The sequence below is a fragment of the Quercus robur genome, chromosome 4, assembly GCF_932294415.1.
Source record: "Quercus robur chromosome 4, dhQueRobu3.1, whole genome shotgun sequence".
Classification (NCBI taxonomy): Eukaryota; Viridiplantae; Streptophyta; class Magnoliopsida; order Fagales; family Fagaceae; genus Quercus; species Quercus robur.
In genome coordinates, this window is record NC_065537.1 from 38114258 (window position 1) to 38139648 (window position 25391).

A 25391-nucleotide genomic window follows, 5' to 3' on the forward strand; every position below is an offset into this window, starting at 1 on the left:
GGTTAAAATGGATTGTATCATTTCAATCCATTCAATTAATGGATTGTGTTAGGGTTGAAGGAATTTGACATGATTAAATAGGGATTTTTCAGAAAATAACTACAAAACCGAAACTATTTCATTAGTTAGGAAACGTTTGAAACTAATTTGGAATATAACAACTCGAGTTCAGTATCCACGATTTCCTGGGTTTATTAGTTTATTATTGCAAGAAATCGAGTTAACAGAACTCGACTTCTAAGCCTGGAAAACGAGTCCAAAGGACTCGGTTTTAAGGCATGGAAACCGAGTCCCTTGCACTCGGTTTCAAAGCCTGGAAACCGAGTCCATTAGACTCGATTTCTACTCTTTGAAACCGAGTTTAACGAACTCGTTTTTCAGGCTTAGGAACCGAGTCCTTTGGACTCGATTTCCTTTTATAAAACCAGCATCAGTTCCATCAAACAGCAACACTCCCATCCCATAGCAGCTTTCACGTGGGCATCACAGTTCCCCCACAGCAGCTTCAGTCCCCAGCCCTCCATGTGTCTGTGGGTCCCAGCTCCAATAAGTTCTCTCTTGCCGTGGGAATAAGTTCTCTGTATTGTGAATATCAAAAACTCAGTCTCTATATGCTCTCTCTTGAACACTCTCTATATTCAGCTCTTTCAACTCACAGTCTCTATATTCAACTCACTCACAGAATACTCATCACACAACATTCTCAGGTAATATTTTTACAATGTTGTGATTATTTTGCTAGATTTTTTTTAAAGAAAAATTTAGAACATATTAGGAAAAGTTTTGTTTTTCTTATTTGTTAGTGTAAATATTGTGATCAATTTATTTGTTAGTATATTGTGATTATTTGCTAGGTTTTTTTTAAAGAAAAATTTAGAACATATTAGGAAATGTTTTGTTTTTCTTATTTGTTAGTGTAAATAGTGTGATTAATTTATTTATTAGTATATTGTGATTAAATATCTATAATGAGTAGTAATTTAATGATTAATTGTTGGGAATATTTAGTAAATAATTGTGATTAAATTACAACATATTGGGGAATTTTTTTTTGTTAGTGTAAATATTTTGATTAAATTACAACATATTGGGGAAATTTTTTTTTTTTTTTTGTTAGTGTGAATATTGTGATTAAATTATTTGCTAAGTTTTTTTTTTAAGAAAGTTAATATTGTGATTATTGGGAATATTTAGTACCAAATATTGTGATTATTATGTGAAAATTTGAGTACTCTAGATATGCAATTTTTTCCTTTTTATTTTTTATTTTTTCATTTAAGAGAATATATAAAACTTTTTTGGCTAAAGGTTCGAAGCTCAAAATCTTATAAATCCAATTATTTTTTATTTTTTTTAAGGAAGTTGCAACAGTAAAATTGTAACATGAAATGGTCATGACCATGACCATGAATGAATGTGTAAGGATGGTGCAGCACGAGCACGTATATTTTGTGAAAAATTTACAAATATTTGGTGTTGTTACCATTTGTAACATTCCAAGTTAGGAAAAAAGGAGCAGACTTTAAAAATAGAAAGAGAGCAAACGCTGTCCATTTCCATAGCCCTTTAGGATTTTAGGGGATTAGATATTGGCAAAAAGAATGGAGTCATTAGGGATTTTTTTAGAAAATAACTACAAATATTGTGATTATTGGGAATATTTAGTACCAAATATTGTGATTATTATGTTATTACAACATATGGGAATATTTGTTTTGTTTGTTAGTGTAAATATTGTGATAATATGCTAAGTTTAAAAAAAAAATTAATATTGTGATTAATTATTGGGAATATTTAGTACTAAATATTGTGATCAATTGTTAGGAATATTTAGTACTTTTAGGTCTTTCTCATGGATATATCATAACATTATGAGTTTGATACCTAAGATAGTAGTCTTTTTACCATAAATTATTTCAAGATATATTTGTTTAAGATTTGTAACAGAGATTTCAATGGATAACTGGTTGGTATATAATATTTTTGTTCATCATAACTTATTTGAATGGGTTTTGAAAGTCATGCCCCTAGAATGATTTAGAATTTTTAAAGAATATGAAATTGGTAATGACTATTTTTGTAAGATTACTAAAAGTGAGTATATGCAAATTTGGTTGAGGTTAGTATTGTTGGCATTTCATACGCAAAGTTTTGTGATTGATGTTGATTGAGCGTTATAAATTTGTTACTAACACAATTGCACTTGATGATCTATAGGTTGACAATGATCTATATAAATATATACTACGGTGGACCCCTTAGCAATGCCAACCCTTATGATGGAGCCTCATTTCAAGGTCCGGGTATCCAGTGCTACTATATGATGATACGCCGTAAGCTAAAGACCCTGAATGAGCTGAAAGTAAAAATTATGGAAGAGTTGCAAGTGAACCCTGCTTTGCATGACATACATATTACTTTCCGTTCTCCATATGAAGTCCTCAATCAATGCATTAATTACAGATATATGGCGATAACAGAGGACAAACATGTGAAATTCATGTTTAGTAAGATGGACAAATGGAAACAAGCAGCAGATTTTGAGTTATACGTCACTTTGGAGCCTCGTGCAGAAGTCGGCGTAGAGGACGAAATTGTACAAACAACTACATCTCTACAGTTTGCAGTCCTAGATAATCAATGCACCACATTGGGAGGCTATACAACCCCTTTTCAAGAGACACCAGTAACAATTGAGAGTGAACCTGGAAATAGATATGAAGATCAATTTTGTACACATCGAGGTGAATCCTCTACAGTTCCAGTAGTTGAAGATGAAGATGAAGATGAAGACGAAGACTGTTCTAGGGAAGATGGTGAGGATAGAGATGAGTATGAAGAGAGGATTGACGATGGTGACTTTGACAGGGGTCTTGATGACCATGAAATTACTCACATTCCTCATGTTGATGATATGGCTGAATGTGATGAAGATGATGAGGACGCTAATGCTAGAGTTCAGCATGTTACAAATACGACCCTCGTTTATGAACCTCCTGCCTCATCATTTTATGAAAATACTTGGGAAAATATGGTTGATCCTGAAGTTGTTCAGCAATCATTTGGTTCTTGGAATGCAGATATGAATTTTGCGAAAGGGTTGATTTTTGCTAATAAAGATGCAGTGAGACGTGCATTAACAATTTACGCCGCAAAGCATAACAGAAACTTTGTGACTAGTAGGTCGACCACAAGTAGACTGTCTGTGAAATGCAGCGATGAATCATGCATGTGGTACGTTGGGGCAGTTGTGAAGCCTGAACTCGGACTATGGATGGTCACATCTTATAGGGGTCCTCATAGTTGTATGCCCCTTGCCACGGCCCTTGATGGTAGAATGATGGATTGTAATTTTCTAGCAGAAGAATTTGTTCCATTGTTGAAAGAGAAATACACGGCAACAATTTATCACCTCAGACATTTCATTAAAGGGAAGTATTATGGGCATATTCTTTCTTACTATAAGATATGGGATGCGAAACAACGAGGTATTGCAAAGATATTTGGGGATTGGGAAGAGTCTTACGAAAGGTTGAAAAAGTTATTGTTTGCATACTGGGATCAAGAACCTGGCACCCGTTTCTGGTTTCACACCATACCCAGGGACGAGTTCGGTGATACAATATTGCGCTATATATTTTGGGCTTTCGCTCCATGCATTACAGGATTCAGACATTGTAAGCCAGTGATCAGTATTGATGGGACCCATTTGTATGGTAAATATCGAGGGGTGTTGTTGATTGCAATGGCCACCGATGCCAACAACAAGGTTTTGCCTCTTGCCTTTGCCGTTGTGGACAAAGAGTCAGGGTCTAGTTGGGGGTGGATTTTAGAACGCCTCAAGAATGCACTGGGGGATGTGATAGCAGATAAGGACATCTATATAATTTCTGACCGACATAAGGGTATTCAAAGTGCAATTGCAAACTGGCCTAGACATGATGATGGACGACAACGAGTAGTTCACAGATATTGCCTTCGACATGTTGCTAGCAACTTCAACACGCATTTTCAGGACGCCACTTTAAAGTCATTAGCCTTGAAAGCAGGGTATGCTAGTAAGGAATCAAAATTTGAGCTGTACATGCAACCTATCAAGGAAGCTGAGATCGAGGCCCTTGGGAAGAAACGGAGAACCGAGCGGCAGGAAAGTGAACCCGACTCATCCATCATGCCATACACATATCTAATGAACGAGGATCTAGACAAGTGGACCCAACTACATGATGGTGGATACCGTTATGGGGCTATGACAACCAATGTCTCGGAGTGCTTCAATGGAGTACTCAAAGGTGCCGTGGCCTACCCATTGCTGCAATGGTTGAATTCACTCATTGCAAACTTGTTGCGTATTTCCATGATCGACACAAAGAAATTACTCATGAGCTCTCAAAGGACAAGGTATGGACTAAATATGCCTTAAAAATCTATGGACACAACCTACAAAAATCAATTTCACACCAAATAAATCCGTTTAATAATCAGAATGGTATATATCAAGTAATTACTTCATACAACATCTATAGCTCTAGAGGGGGACACCATAGTTATGAAGTAAATGTAAAGGCCAGAACATGTGGTTGTGGAAAGTGGCAAATGAGAAAGATCCCTTGTTCACATGCAATTAAAGTTCTTCAGTACTTGGGGCAAGATGCAACTGCATATATTGACCCATGTTATAGTTTGGTGAACGCCATTCACACATACTCACATGCATTTGTGGTGCCAAAGTCAGATTCATTGTGGAGGGATGTGGATGGTCCAAAGTGGGTGCCTGACCCAAAACTGTTGCGGGGCAAAGGTCGACCTGTGGCGTCTAGGATACGAAATGAGATGGATGGGGTCCGGCGAGAACCAAGAAGCCGGAGGCCAGATTCTGACTTGAGGGAGATTCAGCAAAAGCAGAGCTGTGGACTGTGTCATCAACATGGGCATAACCGTAGAAGATGTCCGCTTTCCCGTGGGGCTTCGACAAGCAGTAATAATCCAAACTAGGTAAGTGATGCTTTTATATAAAATGCCATGATTGTATCAATTAGCCAAGTTGCATAGATTAGTACGTATGTTTTGGGTTTTGGTATCTAACAACAATATTTGAATTTTTGCTAGGCATGCAAATACTCGAGTTTGGAATGGCATTGTAGATGTCAATTGGGGTTCTCTTTATTATGTATTTGAACTTACTACTGGGTTGTATCCACACAATTATTATTTTGTTTGTCACTGAATGAACTTGTAATCGAAGTATTTTATATCCAATGTACCTGTTTCTAGATTGTGATATTATGACTGTTTAATTTTGTCTTTCAATTTTAAATCCCCACAATTTTGTAGTTTATATTGCTTACTACTCACTAGTTTAATTGTGATGATTGAATTAACTTACTGAAATGAACTTTAAACAATACATATATATCCAGGCCAGGAACAAATTTTGTCAGAGTGATGTGTGACTTGGACGGTTAAGGTTGTTTTTAAGGTTGTTTTTTTCCTCCTATTATAGTTAATTATAGAAGACCAAAAAGAGAAATGGCAAGAGAGCTCCACGTAAATGCAATAGCCTCATTATTTAGGTAAAAAAATAAAAATAAAAATTTATTTTATTTTTTAGGGGAGAATATTACTTGTAAGGGTTCTTTTGTTCCCAAAAAAAAAAACATAAAAAGCCTTTATTGAACCCAATGTTCACAATTCTTAACTATGATTTTTCCTGAATGCTATAGACACATGCACATCCTTCCCTTCCCCTTCAAGCAGTAATATATATTGTCAATGAATTATCAGCCCTTTAATTATTCGTGCTTTGAGCATTGATGCTACAACTTCCAATTGAAGCTTGGTCAGTACCATCAGTGCAATCATGCTCATTCATCAAAAAACAACCAAAAAGAGAGAAACAATAAACACCCCAAGGAAACACTTATTTCTAAAGACACTCGTAGGAAATTTCCCACCTCAACATCCATGCAAAGCCGACTATGCATTTATCTAGTGAACAGATTATTGTCTATCAAATATATCAATTACAACCTCCCATTTGTCTGATTTTTTTTCCCCATTTTAAACATTGGTTATTTTATAAGGAAAAAATAAATTCTAACAATTTGTGATTGATAGAAGCATCAATGGAACAGAAAAGGTGAAATAGATGACTTTTATTTTAAATTGAACAATGGACAATTAGCTATGAGTGTTCTATTCCATATCTTTATTTTAAATTTGTTCTGGTATTGATGAAACATTCACAATATCACAACAAGTTTATTGTAGGAAATACAAAGTTGGAGAGGAAATAAGTGTACAGATAACACATAAAAAAACAAGTTTAACGATATTGAATTGGAGAGGAAACCCATATAGATAACACATTGGCTACTGCGAAAAACTGATTCTAACAGATACAGGGAAGTATCGACTGAGGGCCATGACATCAAGTAAAACTTGATAAAACTCTGTTTAAGTTTAAATGCAAGCTCCTGCCTGAAGACTAAAATCCTCATACAATTTTCATTAGCATGATGCATGAAGACAAATATTAAATTAACAGTGACCTTCTTAAGGTTTGCATTCATTGATTAATGGGAATTAGTGATTAATGGGAATACTATATTACGTATATGGGTTTTTAATACTAAGGAAAGAAATTCCACTAGTGCATAGAAACCTAAAAATTGGTTCACAGGATTCACATTTCAATGTAATTTGGAGACTTAGAGGAAGTGCTCTAAAAGGGCAAGCCCAATATTATCTATTAAATTACAATAGATACCCGTATACAGACAAAAGTGTGATGATTTTTTTACAAATGTTAAATTCAAGAGTAATTACTTTCATGTGTTTGCTGAAGAGCTCTCAAACGCTTGAGCAAGTGAGAACCAACATCAGCGCAATGAGCTTGACGCTTCTCCTGGTCAATAACTCTCAGCACTGCTAGCCCCCCAGCCGAACATACAGGGTTTCCTCCAAAAGTATTAAATTGAATTTTCTGGGCCAATACACTCGCAATCTCTGGGGTTGTCAAACCATTGCCAATACCCTGATAGATATTAATTGTGAGATTCAATGGAATGGTTGCATAAGATTATAAAACAAAAACTGATTAACTGAAATTGTAAGTTATTTAAAGAAAAAAGCTATTGACACTTGCAACACTAACATGATTTACATGTCTTCCTAAAATAGATTATGGGTAATGACCTTTGCCATAGTAAATATATCAGGAATGACGCCCTGTGTTTCAAAGCCCCAGTAATTGCTTCCTGTTCGACCAAAGCCAGTTTGGACTTCATCTACAATGCAGACACCACCAGCCTTGCGTACAATGTCATAAACCAGTTTCAAGTATCCAGGCGCCAATTCAACTGCTCCTCCAGCTCCCTACAGTAAGTGAAAAGTACAACCAATTAGAAAATTTTCAGTGTCCTTAAATAGGTGGTTGTAACACCAACAATTTCAGACCTTACTATAGATGCCAAAAAAGAAAAAAATGAAGAAAAAAGAAAAGAAAAGAAGATAACCTGAATTGTTTCAGCTATAAATCCTGCAACTTTTCCTGAAGTACCAAAATCAATGTGATCTTGCAAATCTTTGGCATAACGATTGGCATCGGAACCAAAAACTCCATGGTATGGATCTGGATTTACAACATGATGAATTTCACCCTGCAAAATGTTGCAGTAATTTTGAGCAGATAGATCAGAATATTTATTATATTTTGACAAATGTCTTTTACACACATGTACATGATGAATTTCACATACTAAGTTTCATTGTGACAGTGATAATTACAATAGTTATAACTATAGACTCGCAAACAACAGAGCTTCAGTGAGTTTTTCTACATGTTTGTGGTCAATGTGCAAAAGAATTGGGAAAAGACATTTTCATTATTACTCTCAGCAAGTGTTTGATAACAAGAGATTACCAACTTTGTATTTCCTACAATAAACTTGTTGTGAGTTTGTGAATGTTTCATCAATACCAGAACAAATTTAAAATAAAGATATGGAATAGAACACTCATAGCTAATTGTCCATTGTCTGATGATGCACAGGCAATGAACTCCTTCACACGCTCTTGAAAGGGTGTATAATTAACTAATAGACGATCCAAAACGATAAAAGTAGATTCCACCACCTGTGTCATGGACTTGTGTTGAAGCGGATTCATTGATTCAAGATGGGTAAGAAGCTGATTTTGAACATGCAACACTGTCTGCTCAAGCACATCCACATTTGTCTAGTAATGAAAGGCTTCCCATGCGACTAGCCTATTGCTGTCTCTAAACCAGGAAAATTTAGATGGAAAATAAACAACCTAAATAGAGGAAAGTAAAAGAAACTAGAGGCAAAGGCTAGCATTCTCAATAATAACAAGAAAAATTACTGCAACAACCACAACCTGAACAACTTCTTGCCAAGCAACAATAAAATTATCACAGGTCACATTGCTTCAAACAAAAATAACTCTTATGAACCTAGGATTGCTTTGTTCATGTATGCACAGACATCGAGTTCACGTATACAACACATTCATGTACGCAACACATTTAAACGTACTCTTACTGACATCTTCATTTCTACACAATTTTCAGAGTTTGTAAATCATGGCATTTTTTGCTGGTCCTGACATTTGTTTTTCTTTCCTGTAACTAAGCACAAATTGTTCAATTGTTTCATCTAGGTGATTAGAGGCCTTGTCATAGACAAAGAGAGTGGTAACTTGGTTAAGGCTAATTGATTTGGTTATGTAAAGAGGGCTATGCATGGCACCAAAATGCTATCCACTCGGGCTGTAAGGTATGTATTTAAAACTTGTTAGCTTGATTATGGAAATTGTTATAAGGAAAGTTGCCAACCTAGTTTCTGAACTGTGGAGCACTGGCGATTACGAATATGCACACACACAAAGTATACACCAAGATTATTAATTGGCTAGAATATGCTTATACAAAATGTTGATCATGACCATTCTTTTGGGGAGACAAAATAAAGAAATAAGGCCAAGTTATTATAAGCACATGGACACAGTATTGTCAGTGTTTAGCATGAGACTTAATATACTTGTAAGTCTCAATTGAGTTCAGTTTATTTATTTATTTATTTTTGATGTGATTAGTTTAATTCATTGCATTCTACATAGCAATTTTAGCATCACAAGATTGTAATGTAACAATGAATCATTACTGCTATTGTGGTAAGTAATAAGTAATAACATTCTTTTAATAATGCCGGTTCATCATTCTTCTATTGAGGGTTGCCTGGCTGCATTTAATTTTTTACATATTGGAATATTTGGAACATAACTATGATCCTTTTAGCCTAAATTTCATACTTTTAGCATTAGTTTCATCTCAAAGTGTTTTTCTTGGTTTTCTAGATGAAAGAGTGAATGGTAGTAAAGTGTACACCCACACTAACAGTCAACCAATCTAACTTAACCCAACTAATGCGCATGACCATGCATTGAAAGCTAGTAATACCATTGACACTTAGAATTTCAGAAATGGGAAGAAAAAAAAAATCAACATAATGTAAAAGGATAAGAAGAGAATATTCAGCAGGTGGTCGGTTTTAATTTTTACCTTGCCTTCCCAAACAGCGCACGCTCGATGTGTTTTTATAAACCTTAACACCGAATCGTCAATGGGCCCAGGACCAAACTCATCAGGGAGCTGAGCAGGAATAGCAGCCATACTGCACGAAGTTTAGGGAGTCAAGAGCAATATAATCACATGTTAAATTGGCAAGGAAAGTGATGAACAAGAAAATGATTCAATTTATTTTGACAACAAGCAGATGGTCCTCTTTACTCATCAAATTAATTTGGGCTACAATGAAGTTTTACAAAAGGTGACAAAAAGAATGAAGGAAAATCATATCCGCGTTGATTAATTTGGGCTACCCACATAGTTCGCCTTACTATTTTCCCTCCTACCAAATGGACCCTACAGAGTTACGTGCTACATAAAAGATCTGAAAAAATTAAAAAGGGGGGAGGAGTTTGTGGGGTGGGTTCTTAAAAGACTTTCTAAAATTGATTGTCTGAACTCACAACAAAACATCCAAACCAGGGTACAATGGTGAACAAAGCCTTTACCCTACCACCCCAACACAAGTAGGTACGAAAAATCTCATTTCTACACTTCATCCTACCAAACATAATGTAAGAAATCATAAAATCATTTCAACATTGCAGCATTGCCTGTGTAGATTCATGTGAAAACTATGCAGAAGAAGTGAAGAACCAGATGTTAAAAATAAGACATTATAATGCAAATTTTAAATACCAGGACAAAAAATAAATAAATAAATAAATAAAAAATCTTCAATAACAGCAATGTATAGTAAAGCAGATGAACAAAGGTAACAAAGCAAACATGGCAGCCAAGATTTGAAATGCAGCAACATAGTAGAATCATTCCCTGCAATATCACTATGCAACTACCTTCTCTAAAAGCTTATGTTGTGAAGCCTTTTCAAGCCTATTCCTGCAACGTATAAAACGATTACTTGGAAATATGCTGATTTGAGAACTAAAACGATTAATTGGAAAGAGGAGCATTAATGGCAAAGTCCATTTACACTTGTATGAGCAGTTAATAACGTAATTTTTTAATTTCCAAATGATGAGAAATCTATCAATAGATTCTTTACATATACATATGTATAAAGAAAATCTCTGCCCTCTCGTTCAATGCCTAACAGAAAACCAAGATTAAAGAGATGTTTTTATTCCTTAAGTTTTCGAGGTTAAAATTATCTTTCTATCGTTTAGGATCGTCTATCCGCATTTTATAGCCAATTCTTTAAAGCTCAAACTAAATCTTCAAAGTAGTTACGAGTCACACTTTTTTCCATTAGATTACAAGACAAGCATTAACAGGAAAGTTCCAATTTCAAGTCAGTCTTATGCAAGTAGAAAGATAGTCAGAAAATGAAAATAAGCATTTAATAGTGCTTATGAGCAGAAGGTTATGAGCTGTAAGCATCTCAAGCTTAATGGGCAGTCTAGCAAAATTACAATGAAATTGTGCATTAGTGAGGAATTGATATGCATCTCATGGAGCCAACTCTATCATTCAGAAGCAGCTAACTCCTAGGTTTGGAAGTGCAGTTAATCCGATTAGGGCCATGAATCAGTCAGCTCTCTTTACTGTCAACCGATCCAACTGGCTTCTCCATGTTGAATGCTTATATTGGAAGCTTCAAAACTCTAAGATACAGTTCTTAAATGTGGGCTGACCTATGGCCAATGTGCTTCAATACTCAAAATACTCAATAGTTTTATTAATTAACTCTAACTTGTTTGAGTACAATAAGACACTCATAGAGCTCACTCTTGTAGGACCCTAAATAAATTAAATCAAAGCCCACACATAAAGACCTAAGTTCACAAGAGCCTATTAATGATAGGATTTTTATGTGAATGCTAATCTTTGAATTTTTCTCTTCTTTTAGGTGAATACAAAGTTATGCCAAACAAAGTTAAAAGTTCAAGAGTTTTGTAATTTTGATCTAAACCCCCCTTCCCACTTATTATAATAGTTCAATTCTTAAAATAAAAAAAATAAAATACTAAAGCTAAAGCTAAAAGTAGAGCAGAAATGCAGTTGAAAATACCAATCAATTTTCATGACAATTCTTCCATAATGCTGATGCAGACATAAAAAAGATAAAAAGGACACTAACCCAAATGGGAAAATAATGCAGTAAGAAATCAAAGTAATGATTAGGTAATGAAAGTTTCATTATTCTTCTCCTTCCTCATCAGATCATGATTATAATCGTTAATTTGACTGGCAATTTCACAAACATTGCATACATCACATATGACAATGCGAGGACACCCCATGACAATGCATTATGGCTTTGTACAAATAACTTTAACTTTCTCCCCTTTGATCATTAACTAGACACACGTTTTTATTATGGTCAAAGCCTGTTTAATCAATGTATCATCAATCTTTCAGTTACCGATTCCTACTAGACAGAAAGGGTTTAAAGGTCCAAAGTCCACCGATTATAGCTAGCCTAAATTGTTACATTTTTAATATTGTAAATTGTGGGTGATATATATAATGAACCCAATGAAATTTGGTGTTGTAAAATTACTATAGTCTATTATATTAAAAAAAATAATCATGGTTTATAATATATATAGTAATATTCAGAAGGGCATTATTTGCCTCACAGCAGAGATATGGCAGCAAACTCTGCACCCCCAAATATCAAGTACAATGCATGCGGAGAGAGAGAGTAAGAACCTCCCTTATGATGACTTCTCTTATCTTTCAAACAATATCAGTAACGTTTCAATTAAAAATAAATGAATCCTAAATTCTTATCCGTATCGATCAAACAATGTACATCCTCCCACAGCAAACACAACTCATCCTCGTCAATAACTCTAACATTATAACCATATATGTAACCAATTCAATCCTTTAAGAAAAACCTCTATACTTGGCTTTGTTGTTTTTGTTGTAGTATTATAAATAGAACCAATATAAACATAAAAGCAATACATGTTAATCTGCATCAATCAAACAATGTACATCATCTCGCGCCAAATACAACTCATCCTCGTAAATAACTCGTATAACATTAACCATATATGTAATCAATTCAATCATTTAAGCAATTCCACCAATAGTAACACTAGCACTGGCACTAGTAGCAAACAAGACAGTCACAAAACCTAATCAATTGAATGAAATTCACAGTGAGAAAAGAAGCAAAACCTCGTTGATTTCCTCGGGAGGCGGAGGCGGAGGCGGAGTCTGGCGAGGCTGATAGAACTGCTTGAGCTTGGACAAATCGACAGCGAGGTCAACGTTGCACTGAGGGCAAGTGAACCTGGCCAAGCCATGAGGGACATTGAGAATGGCCTTGCAGTGAGCGCACGGCACCAAATAAACCCAGAAAAAAAGAGAGAGTCCTTACTTTTTTGTGAGGTACTTCGCCAACCACTGAGGGAGAAAGATGCGAGGCGGAGACAGACCGACGGAAGCGAAAGGCAGCGACGGCGATGGAAGCAAAAGCCAGCGACGGCGACGGAAGCGAGAGAGCCAGCGACGGCGACGGTGCCGGCGAAGGAGTGACAGGCTCGGAGAGAGTGTGAGAGTGAGAGAGAGACGTCTCGTGAGAGAGAGAGAGACTGAGAGTGAGAGTGAGAGGGTCTAGACTGAGAGTGAGACGGCGACGGTGCCGGCGAAGGAGCGACAGGCTCGGAGAGAGTGTGAGAGTGAGAGAGAGACGTCTCGTGAGAGAGAGAGAGAGACTGAGAGTGAGAGGGCAGAGATGCAGTCAGGAGTGAGAGGGAAATGTTTGAACTTAGTTTTTTTTTTTGTGTTTGGTCTGCGATGGTTGACACGTGGGTTCTTCTTTTGAAAACAAACCGAGTTCAATGAACTCGGTTTACAAGAATGGAAACCGAGTTCATTGAACTCGTTTTCCAGTCATACAAAACGAGTTAATTAAACTCGATTTGTACCTATAAAAATTAACTTTAATAAACTCGTTTTACAAGAATATAAACCGAGTTTATTAATCTCGTTTTCTGGCATATCAGACCCACCTGGGGACAGTGCAAAATAGGGAAATCGAGTACACCATACTCGATTTTATAGCACACAAATCGTGGATACTGAACTCGAGTTGTTATATTCCAAATTAGTTTCAAACGTTTCCTAACTAATGATATTGTTTGAATTTTATTGTTATTTTCTAAAAAAATCCTTAAATATGTCGGATGACTTGGGTTAGGGTTGCTATGTTTTTCCTTCTTTCTCTCTCTCTTTTTTTTTTTTTTTTTTTTTTTGGGCTGAAGGACCCGTTGCCATTTGTATGTTGGGTGTATTTTATATTTACCTCGTACCGAACAGAGTTTTGAGCGACTATCTGTGTTTCTGTCCCTGTGTCTCGCCCAACAAAAATGGCCATATCAATCTCAGCATCAAAACTGTTCAAACTCCGCCTACACTCTCCGATCATCCTCCGCCACCTCTCCACCGAATCCAACCCCCCACCACGACCACCACCACCACACAAAGACCAAGACCAAGACCAAGACTCCCTAATAACCCAAGCTCTCCAACTCCTCCAAGCCCCCGATTATGACTCCAACTCCAACGCCACCACGCCACTCCAGGAGCTCCTCTTTTCCTCTTCTTCTCCTTCATCTCCTTTCATTTTCCGCAACATCACTCGTCGCTTATCCTCTTCTTCTGAAGCCCTCAAGTTCTTCCACTACCTTCAATCCAACTCTACTTCACAAGACATCTTACCCTCTTTGTCTTCCACCTTCCAAGCCATCTTCGAGCTCGCTAGCCGCGAACCCGATTCGCATAACAAGTTGTTAGAACTTTATGGCACGGCTAAAGAGCATAATGTCCCACTTACTATCAATGCTGCAACACTTCTTATTAGGTGCTTGGGAAGAGCTGGAATGGTGGACCAGGTCCTTGTTGTGGTTAAAGAAGTAGACCCTTCTTTGAAAAACACGCATTTTTGCAATGTGGTGATCGATGTGATGTTTAGATTGGGGCGTGTTGATGATGCACTCAAGGTGCTCGACGAAATGCTTCATCCGGATTCAGAGTGCCCACCTAATGACTCTACGGGTGATATTATATTTGGGGCCATGTTGAGGAGGGAGTGGCGTGGGAGGAGTATCAATGACGAGGAAATTGTTGGGTTGGTGTCAAAATTTGGCGAACACGATGTGTTCCCTGATACGTTTAAACTTACACAGTTGATTACTAAATTTTGTAGGAATAGAAAGACAGGTCGTGCTTGGGATCTTTTACATGATGTGATGAAGTCTGGTGGTGTGGTGGAAGCTGCTTCTTGCAATGCGCTTTTGACGGGTTTGGGAAAAGGTGGGGATTTTGAGAGGATGAATAAGCTTACTATGGAGATGAAAGAGATGAATATTCAACCTAATGTGGTGACTTTTGGGATTCTTATTAATCTTATGTGCAAGTCTCGGAGGGTTGATGAGGCATTGGAGGTTTTCAAGAAAATGAAAGAAGGGAGTGATGGGGTCTTGGTTGAACCTGATGCGATCATGTATAATACTCTCATTGATGGACTTTGTAAAGTTGGGAGGCAAGAAGAAGGGTTGAGTTTGGTGGAACAGATGAGATCACAAAACGGATGTGCACCAAATACCGTTACCTATAATTGCTTGATTGATGGGTTCTGCAAATCTGGCGAAATTGAGAGGGCACAGGAGCTGTTTGATCAGATGAATAGGGAAAGCGTGTTTCCTAATGTGATCACCCTTAACACTTTAATTGATGGTATGTGCAGACATGGGCGGATCAATAGTGCAGTTGAGTTCCTCAATGACATGCAAAGTAAAGGTGTGAAAGGCAATGCAGTCACATATGCAATCTTGATTAATGCCTTTTGTAATGTCAACAATATTGATAAAGCAATGGAATTTTTCGATCAAATGTCAAATTCTGGATGCTCCCCCGATGCAATTGTTTATTACACCTTGATCTCAGGTTTGAGCCAAGCTGGAAGGATGGATGATGCCAGCTCTGTTGTATCAAAGTTGAAAGAAGTTGGGTTCTGCCTTGATACTGTGTGCTACAATGTTTTAATTGGTGGGTTCTGCAAGAAGAATAAGTTGGATAAAGCATATGAGATGCTCAAGGAAATGGAGGAAGCTGGAGTTAAGCCTGATAGTGTCACGTATAACACCTTGATCTCCTATTTGAGCAAAACTGGGAATTTTACAACCGCCCATAGAGTGATGAGAAAGATGATTAAGGAGGGTCTTAAACCCACTGTTGTCACTTATGGTGCACTAATACATGCATATTGCTTAATCGGCAAAATAGATGAAGGCATGAAAATCTTTAGAGATATGGGTTCTGCATCAAAGGTTCCTCCCAACACCGTAATATACAATATTCTTATAGATTCTCTCTGCAAGAATGATGATGTAGAACATGCTCTTTCTCTGATGGATGATATGAAGGTTAAAGGGGTGAAGCCCAATATTACCACATACAATGCTATCTTCAAAGGCCTCCGGGACAAAAATTTATTAGAGAAAGCATTTGAACTTATGGACAGAATGATTGAACAGGCTTGTAATCCTGATTATATAACCATGGAGGTGCTTACTGAGTGGCTTTCTGCAGTTGGTGAAACAGGAAAGTTAAAAAAATTTGTGCAAGGATATGAGGTTTCTGCTTCTAGTGCATAAATTTTAAAGTGTATCTTTTGCACTGATGAATTATCCATACAGAGAGAGAGAGAGAGAGAAGCACAGGGTCCAATCTTCTGGACTTATTGCTGTTTTCTGGTTGGAATGCCTATTGGGCTTCACTCAGAGCATTGATTGAAGACCCTCAGTTTCTCGTGTGTGCGTGCTTATTGAGCTCATCCTTGCTACGGTATCCACACATGTCCATGGTGGGTTTCATCCTTTCATGTTGAACTAATCAAACAATGAGGGTAAATGTATTCCGAATGCGCATTACCATGTTATATGCTGTCGAGATTTTTGTATGTTGCAAATTATATGCCATTGAGACTTCAAACAATAAGAGCTGGAACTGTTCAACACTTATTCTCAATTATAATTGAAGCTTCTTTTCTGACTTGCCTATAAATATCATTGACAGACATTTCATCATATAGTGTAGTCTTCTTTTGGTGTTTTGCATGACTAGAATGTTATGAATATGATATGTCTCAATTACTTTTACCAATGTCATATAGTGTAGTCTTTTTCTAACGTCATGTCTCAATTACTTTTTCTCCCACTCCTATTCTTCATCTTTAATATGCCAATCTTTTAGTCCTGAAAGAGGGGAAGGTGTTTACACACATTAAGATACAGGATTCTTATTCCACAACAACAATGCCAAGAGCCTTGTAGTTCAACTGGATCATCCTTATGTTTCCAATGGACACATCTAGGATTCAAATCCCCCTCTTCCCCATCGTAACTATCTAATATATCCAAAAAATAATAATGACAGTAACCAGCAAACCACTATAGGGTCTAGTATGGAGTCTATGGACATTTCATTGAATGGGGGAAATTTTCAAAATTGCAATTTTCTGGTCTAACTAATAATACTAGTCTAATTCTTGGATCAACTATATTTTTGCATTCTTTTTTTTTAAACTCCTACCTTCATGTTACAAACTTAGGCAAAAAGATTTAAAAAAGAAAAAAGAAAATATTATGCTAGAAAAATAAATACACCAATATGTAAGGAAGCGGTCGATTCAAATGATATGTGTTATATCCTGTTGGTGCCAAGCTAACATGTAAAGAATTGTTGATGTTAGGATTATTATTATAACTAAGGGAAAAAGTTAATTGTTTCCAGTAGGGAGGTTGATGGAGTAGAGGAGTTGGCTTTGTTATAGGGTTGTTCCCTACCTTAAAATTATTGCCGAATGGAAGGATAATTATTTGTATCTGGCTTATCCATGTATTTTTCTTTCAATTTTCATTGAATCTTTCTCATATGGCAAACATTTTGGAAAATTGCAGCAGAATATTTTATGGGGAGGATTGGGTGAGAGTTTAAGTTTCACTTGGTAGATTAGAGTGTGGTTTGTTTTACTCTCAGATTTGGATGATTGGAAACTTTGTTGCATAGACAGTTCTGGAATTTTGCCAAAGAAAGATATCATTATTTGAGGCACTTAATTATGGTAACATATAGGGAGTCAAGGATAGTAGACTGACAAATTTTGACTGGATACCTTATCGGTGTTGTCTTTGAATAAGCATATGGGAGGTTGGGAGTGATTTTCTAGATTGCAAATTTCGTGTGGGGGATGGTATGGGAGTTTGCTTTCGGAAAGATGTGTGGTGCAATGATGTTGCTTGAAAAGGCTATTATATTTATCCTGATATATATTTAACTGCTGAAGATAAGTGATGCTTCTGTTTATTCTTATTTTGGCTTATCTGAAGATGGAGAGATTCATTTAATGATTCTTTAATTTATTTGTGCTTTTAAGGAATAAAAATTATAAACAGTAGTCTTTCTTTTGGATTTATTATATTCTAATTCCCAATGAGACTAAGGTTTGCTTGTTTTGGAAACTTAAGCATACCGGTAAATTTTATGTTGATTTTTTATGATTTTTCAAGAGGATCTAATGAGCCAGTATTTCATGGGAAGAGCATATGACATAACAAAGTTCCTATAAATGTAATCCCCCCTCCCCCAATGTAACTGTTGATTTTATTTATTTATTTTAAATATAGCCTTTTTGACTTGTATATATGCTTTAAGTAAGATCTTAGCTTTGGATAATCTCATTAAAAGGCATTGCAAAACCCTAAGATTTTGCTCCATTATGTTTATATATGCGCTAGACATATTATATTAGTCATAGCCACTGGAATCATCTGCTTATGAGCCAATTGGTGGGCATCCTATTTGTTCCAAGGAAATCCTAGTTTTATACTAGCCAAGAAGTTGGCAGCTTTGAAGTTGGATCTAAAAATGTGGAAGGAAGCGGAGTTTGACAATGTCACTTTTAAGAAACAACTTTGGAACAAATTGAATGATTTGGATGTTAGAGAGGAGACTCATCCTTTAACAGGTAAGGAAAAGTTAGAACAAGTTAATCTCCGTACTGATATTGAAAAACTCATTCTATTAGAAGAGATTAGTTGCAGGAAAAAGTCTAGGGTGCTACACTTGAGGGAGGGGAATGCAAATACCAAATTTTTCCATAGAACGGCTAATTCCAATAGAAGAAATAACGATATTGAAAGCCTTATGGTTGATGGAATCTTGTCTTCCAATTAAGGTATGATTGCTAATTGTATTACTCAATTCTTTCTGAATTTATACTCTGAGCAGCAAGTTGTTCGACCATTTTCAGAAGTCTTGGTATTTCTAAGGATATCCGATGATAATGCAAATTGGCTAGATAGACCCTTTGAGGAGGCAAAAATTTTTTATGTCATACAGAATTTTAATGGTGATAAATCGCCTAGACTAGATGGGTTTCCAACGACTTTCTTCCAAGCTTGCTGGGGGATTCTCAAACCTGATCTTAGGGGTGTCCAACTCAACCTCAAACCAATCCACCCGGTAAATCCAACCGGAACTGGACCGACTGCTAGCCGACCCAACTATTCCGGCGGTCGACGGCAGGTCTTTTTTTCCAGAATCCGATCTGGTCGATTCAGTCTCAGATCTTCTCCCCAAAACCCGAACCAACCGAGATACATAACATTTACCGACAAGAATTTTTAGATCCAGCGAGATCTCAACTAAATCCATGAAATCTCCACTGGATTTGGTGAGATCTTCTTGTGAGTTTTGCTCATATCTGTGCCGGATTTTTTGCTCAGATCTAGTGAGTTTGGCGCAAATCCGGCGACTATTTGATTTTTTTTGCTCAGATCTCGTGAGTTTGGCACAAATCCGGCGACGATTTGATTTTTTTTTCTCAAATCTGTTAGTTTCGCACAAATCCAGTGAAGATCCGGCAAAAAATACAGATCGCCACCCAAAAGGAACCTTCGGCAGCACTTCGTTGGCTTCGACCGACCCGACCGCCAATCTTTCCAATCCGATCCAACCTGACCTGTTGGTTTTTGCAGTCAGCAGCGGGTTTTCTCAACGGAAACCCGATGTCATCGGGTTGGTTGCGGGTTGGGCACAGACCCGACCCGGACCGGCCCATGGACACCCCTACCTGATCTTATGGCTGTATTTCGTCAATTTTTTGCTAAAGGTCAGTTTGAGAAAAGTTTGAATGCAACATTCATCACTCTCATTCCCAAAAAAAATGCAGCAATTGAAGTCAAGGATTTTCGCCCCATTAGTCTTGACCCTATACTTATTGCTAATGAATGCCTTGACAGTAGATTGAAAATTGGTTTTCCAGGGCTACTTTGCAAATTAGATGTTGAGAAGGCTTTTGATCATGTAAACTAGGGTTTTCTTATGTAGTTACTAGAACAAGGTAGGTTCTTTGCTAAATGCCGGCAATGGATTTTCTTTTGTGTATCTACAGTTCGCTTCTTTATTCTGATAAATGACTCTCCTTGTGGGTTTTTTGAGAGTTTCAAGGGGTTGAGACAAGGTGACCCACTATCCCCTTTGCTGTTTGTCTTGGTTATGGAAGCCCTTGGGAGAATGTTGGATAAAGCTATCCATGAAGGTCACATGTCAGGCTTTGGTGTGAGTCGTTTAGAGGGAAGATCTTTGGCGGTGTCTCATCTTCTCTTTGCGAACGACACTCTAATTTTTTGTGATGTTGATCTGGATCAGGTTTTATTTCTCCGTATGATCCTCATTTGATTTGAGGCGGTTTCTGGACTAAAGATAAATTTGGGCAAGTCAAAGTTGGTTCCTGTTGGTACGGTGCATAATTTTGACTTTTTGTTGAATGTCCTTGGCAGTAAACAAGGTACTCTTCTAATGAAATATTTGGGTCTTCCTTTGGGAGCTAAATTCAAGGATAAGACAATATGGAATTTAATTCTGGAGAAGATAGAACAGAGATTAGGAGGATGGAAACATTTGTACTTATCCAAAGGAGGTAGAGTCACTTTAATTAAAAGCACTCTATCTAATTTACCCATTTATTTTCTATCTTTATTTCCTATACCCACAACTGTTGCTAATCAAATTAAGAAACTTTAGAAGAATTTCCTGTGGGGTGGCATTGGTGACGAACTAAAATTCCATTTGGTTAAATGGTCTACTGTCTGCACTCCCATTTCTTTGGGTGGCTTGGGGATAAGGAAGGTAAGACTTTTTAATGAAGCTTTGCTTGGAAAGTGGCTATGTAGATTTGGGATGGAGAAGGCTGCCCTTTGGAGGCAAGTGATAGAGGTGAAAAATGGTTGTGGATGGGGTAGCTAGTGTACTAGGCCTGTTAATGGTCCATATGGTGTTGGCTTGTGGAAAAATATTAGTCAGGGATGGCCTTCTTTTTCTCATCTCATTCTATATGATATTGGGATGGGTCCAAGGTGAAATTTTGGCAAGACCGTTGGTGTGGTGAGACATCTCTTGTAGTCAGCTATCCTAAATTTTTGCTAAGATAAGGAGGTTAGTGTGGCTGAGCTTATGAAGTTTGATAATGGAGTCCTGTTTTGGGATGTAAGTTTCTTTAGGGGTGTACATGCTCGGGAATTAAAGGCACTGGCCGATTTCATGGATACCATATATGGTGCTTTGGTGAAGGAGTTTGGTAAGTATAAGATGTGCTGGAAACCTGATAGAGAAAGGGCTTCATGGTTAAGGATTATTATAGTCTTTTAGTGGGCTCTAATGACTATTGCTTTCCTTGGAAAAGTATTTGGAAACAGAAAATTCCTTCTCGAGTAGCTTTCTTTGTTTGGACTGCTGCTCTAGGGAAATACTTAATGATTGACAATTTACGAAAAATGAATGTTTGGATATTGGATTGGTGCTACATGTGCGAGTGTAATGGTGAATCAGTTGATCATCTTTTTCTTCATTGTCCGGTTGTAATGGATCTGTGGGCTATGGTGTTTGGTTTTTTTGGAGTGAGCTGGGTTATGTTGCAATTTATAGTGGACCTTCTAGCATGTTGGCAAGGCAAATTTGGTCATCATCGAAAGGGTATATGTATGGTTGATTGTTCCCCATTGCTTATTGTGGTGTCTTTGGAGGGAGAGAAATAATAGGTGTTTTGAAAATAAAGAGAGATCCATATCAGACCTGAAGCTACATTTCTTTAGAAATTTGATGGAATGGTTGGCTGTTTTGCAGAACCAATCATTTTTATCTTTTCATGATTTCTTAGATTCTTGTAATTTTTGTTCTTGATTGTTTGACCACCTTGTACTAGGGTGTTCCCTTTTTTATATCAACAAACTTATTACTTAAATAAATATATATATATATATATATATATATATAGATGTGCCAGAAGAAACAATGCACTATCATTTCAATGCAGCTAAGGCATCCCAGCTTGTATTCAAGTGGTGAGGGTCATTGATATAAACTCCTGAGCACTTCAACTAGAAATTTGAAAAACAGAAGTTTTATATGAGGTTGAAAGGTGATGGGCTAACCCAAGAATTCAACATCAGGCATTTCTTTTCTTCATCATTTTGATTTACTTAACTCTCTGCTTTCTATTGTTGCTGTTCTTTTAACGTTCATCTGTGGATCTATTACTTCTCCTCTATATATGTGAGTTGCACATGCCCCTGCATATGTATCTTCTGATAACTTATTCAATTTTGCTTTTGTTACAGTTGAGAATAGTTAGCTTTTAAGTGTTGATAAAATAGGGAGTGATTACCTTGCCTAGCAAGTTGATTAATCAGTGGGATCAATCAATGATGGTTATCCTGTTTTTTGGCATACAGTTTGTTGTTTCAAAGTTAAACCATTACTGTGCAAAAGAATCCAATTCACAAGTTAAACAGTATTTAATCACCCATTAAAATTTACGGTCTCTGATAAATTTATTTGACAAAGAAAAAAGGACAGTAGGTGCTCCCATATTGAAAGCAGAACAGGTAAACCATTTGGTTACCTTATAGAGAAGACTACAATGATGTACTATACTTATTATCTTATAAGCATTCCAAACCTTGTTAGTTCAAGTTGAGTGCTCTTAGACTACATGCTGAAGGGATTTGGTCGTTAAGCCTAGTCCAGGTTTGATATAGCGTAGGCTGAGTATGGTATATTATTAGACTATATAATGTGAGAAGTGCAGTGATATTTAATCTTTTAACATTTGCAGGTGTTTTTACGTGAAAGTTGATGAGAATCAACAAGCACCATTAAAGGATCCATTGCATATTCTAGTTGGGCCGTTACTAGAGCAAAATCCAAAAAGATCAAAGAAGTGACATTGGGTCGGAGTTTTCTATCAAAAAATCTGAATTTTAGCTTTCTTGGGCAAGTATTCCAATATTATTTGTTGGGTCTCAAAGCGTGTCGATTGAGGTTCGCATCAAAAGTATACACCAGAAAACCCATCAGCCAGTCCTACAAGCTGGATTTACACTCCCTGAGTTCCTAACAATGGTAAGGCTTGTAGAGCATTACGAAAGCCATTACCTTTAAAGTTCCAATTTCTTAGTTGAAATACTTTTGTGCTGTGCAGCTTCAACCTCTGCTGAATAGAATCAGATAAATGGGGGAGGACTACAGTAAAACTCCCACACAAGTTTGTTTTTGTTCTTTGAATAGCACATAGCTTATAATCTCATCAGTCATCACTATAGAAGCTCTAAGTTTTTTTGTTTCAAGCCTGTTGAAGAATAAGCAAAGAGCAATTTAGCCAAGAAAGTAATCCATCAGTCATCGCTATAGAAGCTCCAAGCTTTGTTGTCTCAAGCCTATTGACGAATTAGTAAGAGCAATTTATTATTAAAAAAAAAATCCTTATTTTAGTTGTGCTAGGGTGCACCAGTATCAAACACTTATAGATTAAGAGTTGCATTTTCCCATTCATTTTACTTATACAAGTTGTAGACCTATGCAATGCACAAGAAATATGTAATTATTTTATAATATGGTTATAATGTATAATTTGTTCTCTTAATTTGCTAGAGGTTGTTTTTTATTTATTTTTTAAATGATGTTAAACCTCACCCAGGCAAGGCTCCTTGGACTCACCTCTAGAGAGTATACTAAGGATAGATGACCCCACCTGCCAAAACCGCGTATCAAGTAATCCAAGGAAACTTCTATTGGGAATCAAACCCAGGATGTTTTTTCTATAGCTCATCCCAAGCCTCCAACTACTAGGCTATACCCTGACGGGTAATTTGTTGGAGATAATATATTAGAATTAGTTGTCTTTAGAAGAAGTAGACTAACTTAGTCAAAACATTAAACTCATCAATATAAAAAATAAAAAACCTCATCAACCCAAAACAGAGTTACAAGAAAGACTAAAAATTTCACCAAAAAAAAAAAAAAGGGAAGAAGAAGGAGAAGGAGAAGGAAAGAACCAAAGAGAGTAATCACTTTTGTTTTTGGGTAGGTAGAAGAACATTTCTTGAATGGGAAAGAAAAATGTGTTGAGGGAGTAATAGCAAATTTATAGAAAAGATAAGAAGAGTTTAAAAAAAAAAAAAAAAAAAAAGGTAACAAATAATAGAGAGAATAAGAGCCAAAGAATGGGGAGGGAGAATGGATGGAAACAGGTGGCTGCTATGGCATAAGGAAAAAAATTTAGCTTCAAACTAATTTAAAACTATCTCTCTCCATCTAGCTATATGGCTAATGGAGAGGCCATCCATTTGTAGTTTTAGTCATATAAATATTTGTGGGGACTATGGCCCAAAATAATGTATTGGGCCTTAGGCCTTGTCCGAGGACACTAACAAGTCCGAGGAGAGAAACACGACTTAGATTATCTACGTTATAAGCCTCATCAATGGGAGACAAAGAGAAGAAGGTCCGAGGAGGAACTCCTCCTCGGACATGCCAGACCCAGACCAAGTGTATACTCAAGCAGTTGAAGTATGCCCCCTGAACACGTGAAAGGGAAGAAAACTCAAAATATCTAAGGAAAAGCTGTCACCACCACATTAAATGCACTGTAACTACTTTTCTGGCCACATTAATGTGGAGATGACATCTGAACAGTGCTACCTTGGCTGCCACAACTCACAGAGGACTGAAAAGGGTGTCTGATGGGATGGGTGCTCAAGTGGGGGTCCAGGTGATCAACAAGTGTAAGGTCTAGATGATTAGGAAGAAAAAAAAAAAAAAGAAGAAGAAGAAGAGAATACTATAGCATGTAAAAGAATTCTAATATGGTGATCTGTATTTATAAGTAAAATTCTAGTCTCCTCGGACGGAAGGTCCTTTGGTCATAATAACTTTTATTCGTGTCTGATTGCTTCTTAACCCCATGCAAGCCGTTGCTCAACTCATCTAAACCTAGTTCGTTGACCTATACTCTACAAAATTCATTGTATTGGGTTTTTTGGACCAAGATTCCATAGAGTTCAGGCTTGGGCTCCAAACTTTGTCCCTACAATATTTTTATAAGTCACGTGCTTTGTTTAAATAATACACCCGTATAGTATTATAAATTATTAAATCGCCACATAATGAATTGGAGTAGATAGCTTCAACTAGTTTTGAGCTAAATTTTATCCATGGCATAATAGAAGATTAGCAAAAGTAATCGTTAATCCCTCATTATTATATATTGTATGGATAGATTTTTAAAAAGACAAGTGGCATTAGAGGGAAGCGACACGTGTATAGAATATTAGCATATTATAGTGCAACACATTTAAAACACAATGATGATGTGGCAACGTCATATTTAAAATGTAAAAAGTGAAAAGTGTCAATTGCTACCGTTATTAGATTTTACAACTCAAGTAATTCCTTAGAGACTGTCCTTCAATTAATTTTAAAT

General features: G+C 36.7%; 3 protein-coding genes across 3 annotated transcripts; 2 read left to right on the forward strand and 1 right to left on the reverse strand.

Moving 5' to 3' along the window:
* Positions 1–7158: 7158 nt before the first annotated feature.
* Positions 7159–8230, reverse strand: LOC126724443 (alanine--glyoxylate aminotransferase 2 homolog 1, mitochondrial-like). Its single transcript, XM_050428976.1, has 3 exons — positions 8137–8230; positions 7518–7661; positions 7159–7377 (listed from the first exon to the last, which is right to left on the reverse strand). Exons 1-3 carry the CDS (start codon positions 8167–8169, stop codon positions 7174–7176), a joined length of 381 nt encoding a protein of 126 aa, XP_050284933.1. The 5' UTR covers positions 8170–8230; the 3' UTR covers positions 7159–7173.
* Positions 8231–13843: 5613 nt separating this feature from the next.
* LOC126721463 (pentatricopeptide repeat-containing protein At3g61520, mitochondrial) lies at positions 13844–16590 on the forward strand. Its single transcript, XM_050424499.1, has one exon. The coding sequence runs from the start codon at positions 13936–13938 to the stop codon at positions 16222–16224; it is 2289 nt and encodes a 762-aa protein (XP_050280456.1). The 5' UTR covers positions 13844–13935; the 3' UTR covers positions 16225–16590.
* A 1906-nt stretch (positions 16591–18496) lies between these two features.
* On the forward strand, positions 18497–21280 carry LOC126721830 (uncharacterized). Its single transcript, XM_050424901.1, has 6 exons — positions 18497–18778; positions 18860–19156; positions 19748–19936; positions 20072–20281; positions 20336–20420; positions 21060–21280. Exons 1-6 carry the CDS (start codon positions 18497–18499, stop codon positions 21278–21280), a joined length of 1284 nt encoding a protein of 427 aa, XP_050280858.1.
* Positions 21281–25391: the final 4111 nt, after the last annotated feature.

What these genes read in the sequence shown, in the direction of transcription:
- LOC126724443 (XM_050428976.1), bottom strand. Translation starts at nt 8,169, where the DNA reads ATGAATCCGCTTCAACACAAGTCCATGACACAG. An exon ending in AACACAAGTCCATGACACAG is followed by an intron (nt 7,662 to 8,136) that starts GTGGTGGAATCT and finishes AACATTTTGCAG; the next exon opens with GGTGAAATTCATCATGTTGT. An exon ending in TTATAGCTGAAACAATTCAG is followed by an intron (nt 7,378 to 7,517) that starts GTTATCTTCTTT and finishes CACTTACTGTAG; the next exon opens with GGAGCTGGAGGAGCAGTTGA.
- LOC126721463 (XM_050424499.1), top strand. Translation starts at nt 13,936, where the DNA reads ATGGCCATATCAATCTCAGCATCAAAACTGTTCAAACTCCGCCTACAC.
- LOC126721830 (XM_050424901.1), top strand. Translation starts at nt 18,497, where the DNA reads ATGTGGAAGGAAGCGGAGTTTGACAATGTCACTTTTAAGAAACAACTT. An exon ending in ACGATATTGAAAGCCTTATG is followed by an intron (nt 18,779 to 18,859) that starts GTTGATGGAATC and finishes TACTCTGAGCAG; the next exon opens with CAAGTTGTTCGACCATTTTC. An exon ending in TTGAGAAGGCTTTTGATCAT is followed by an intron (nt 19,937 to 20,071) that starts GTAAACTAGGGT and finishes GGGTTTTTTGAG; the next exon opens with AGTTTCAAGGGGTTGAGACA.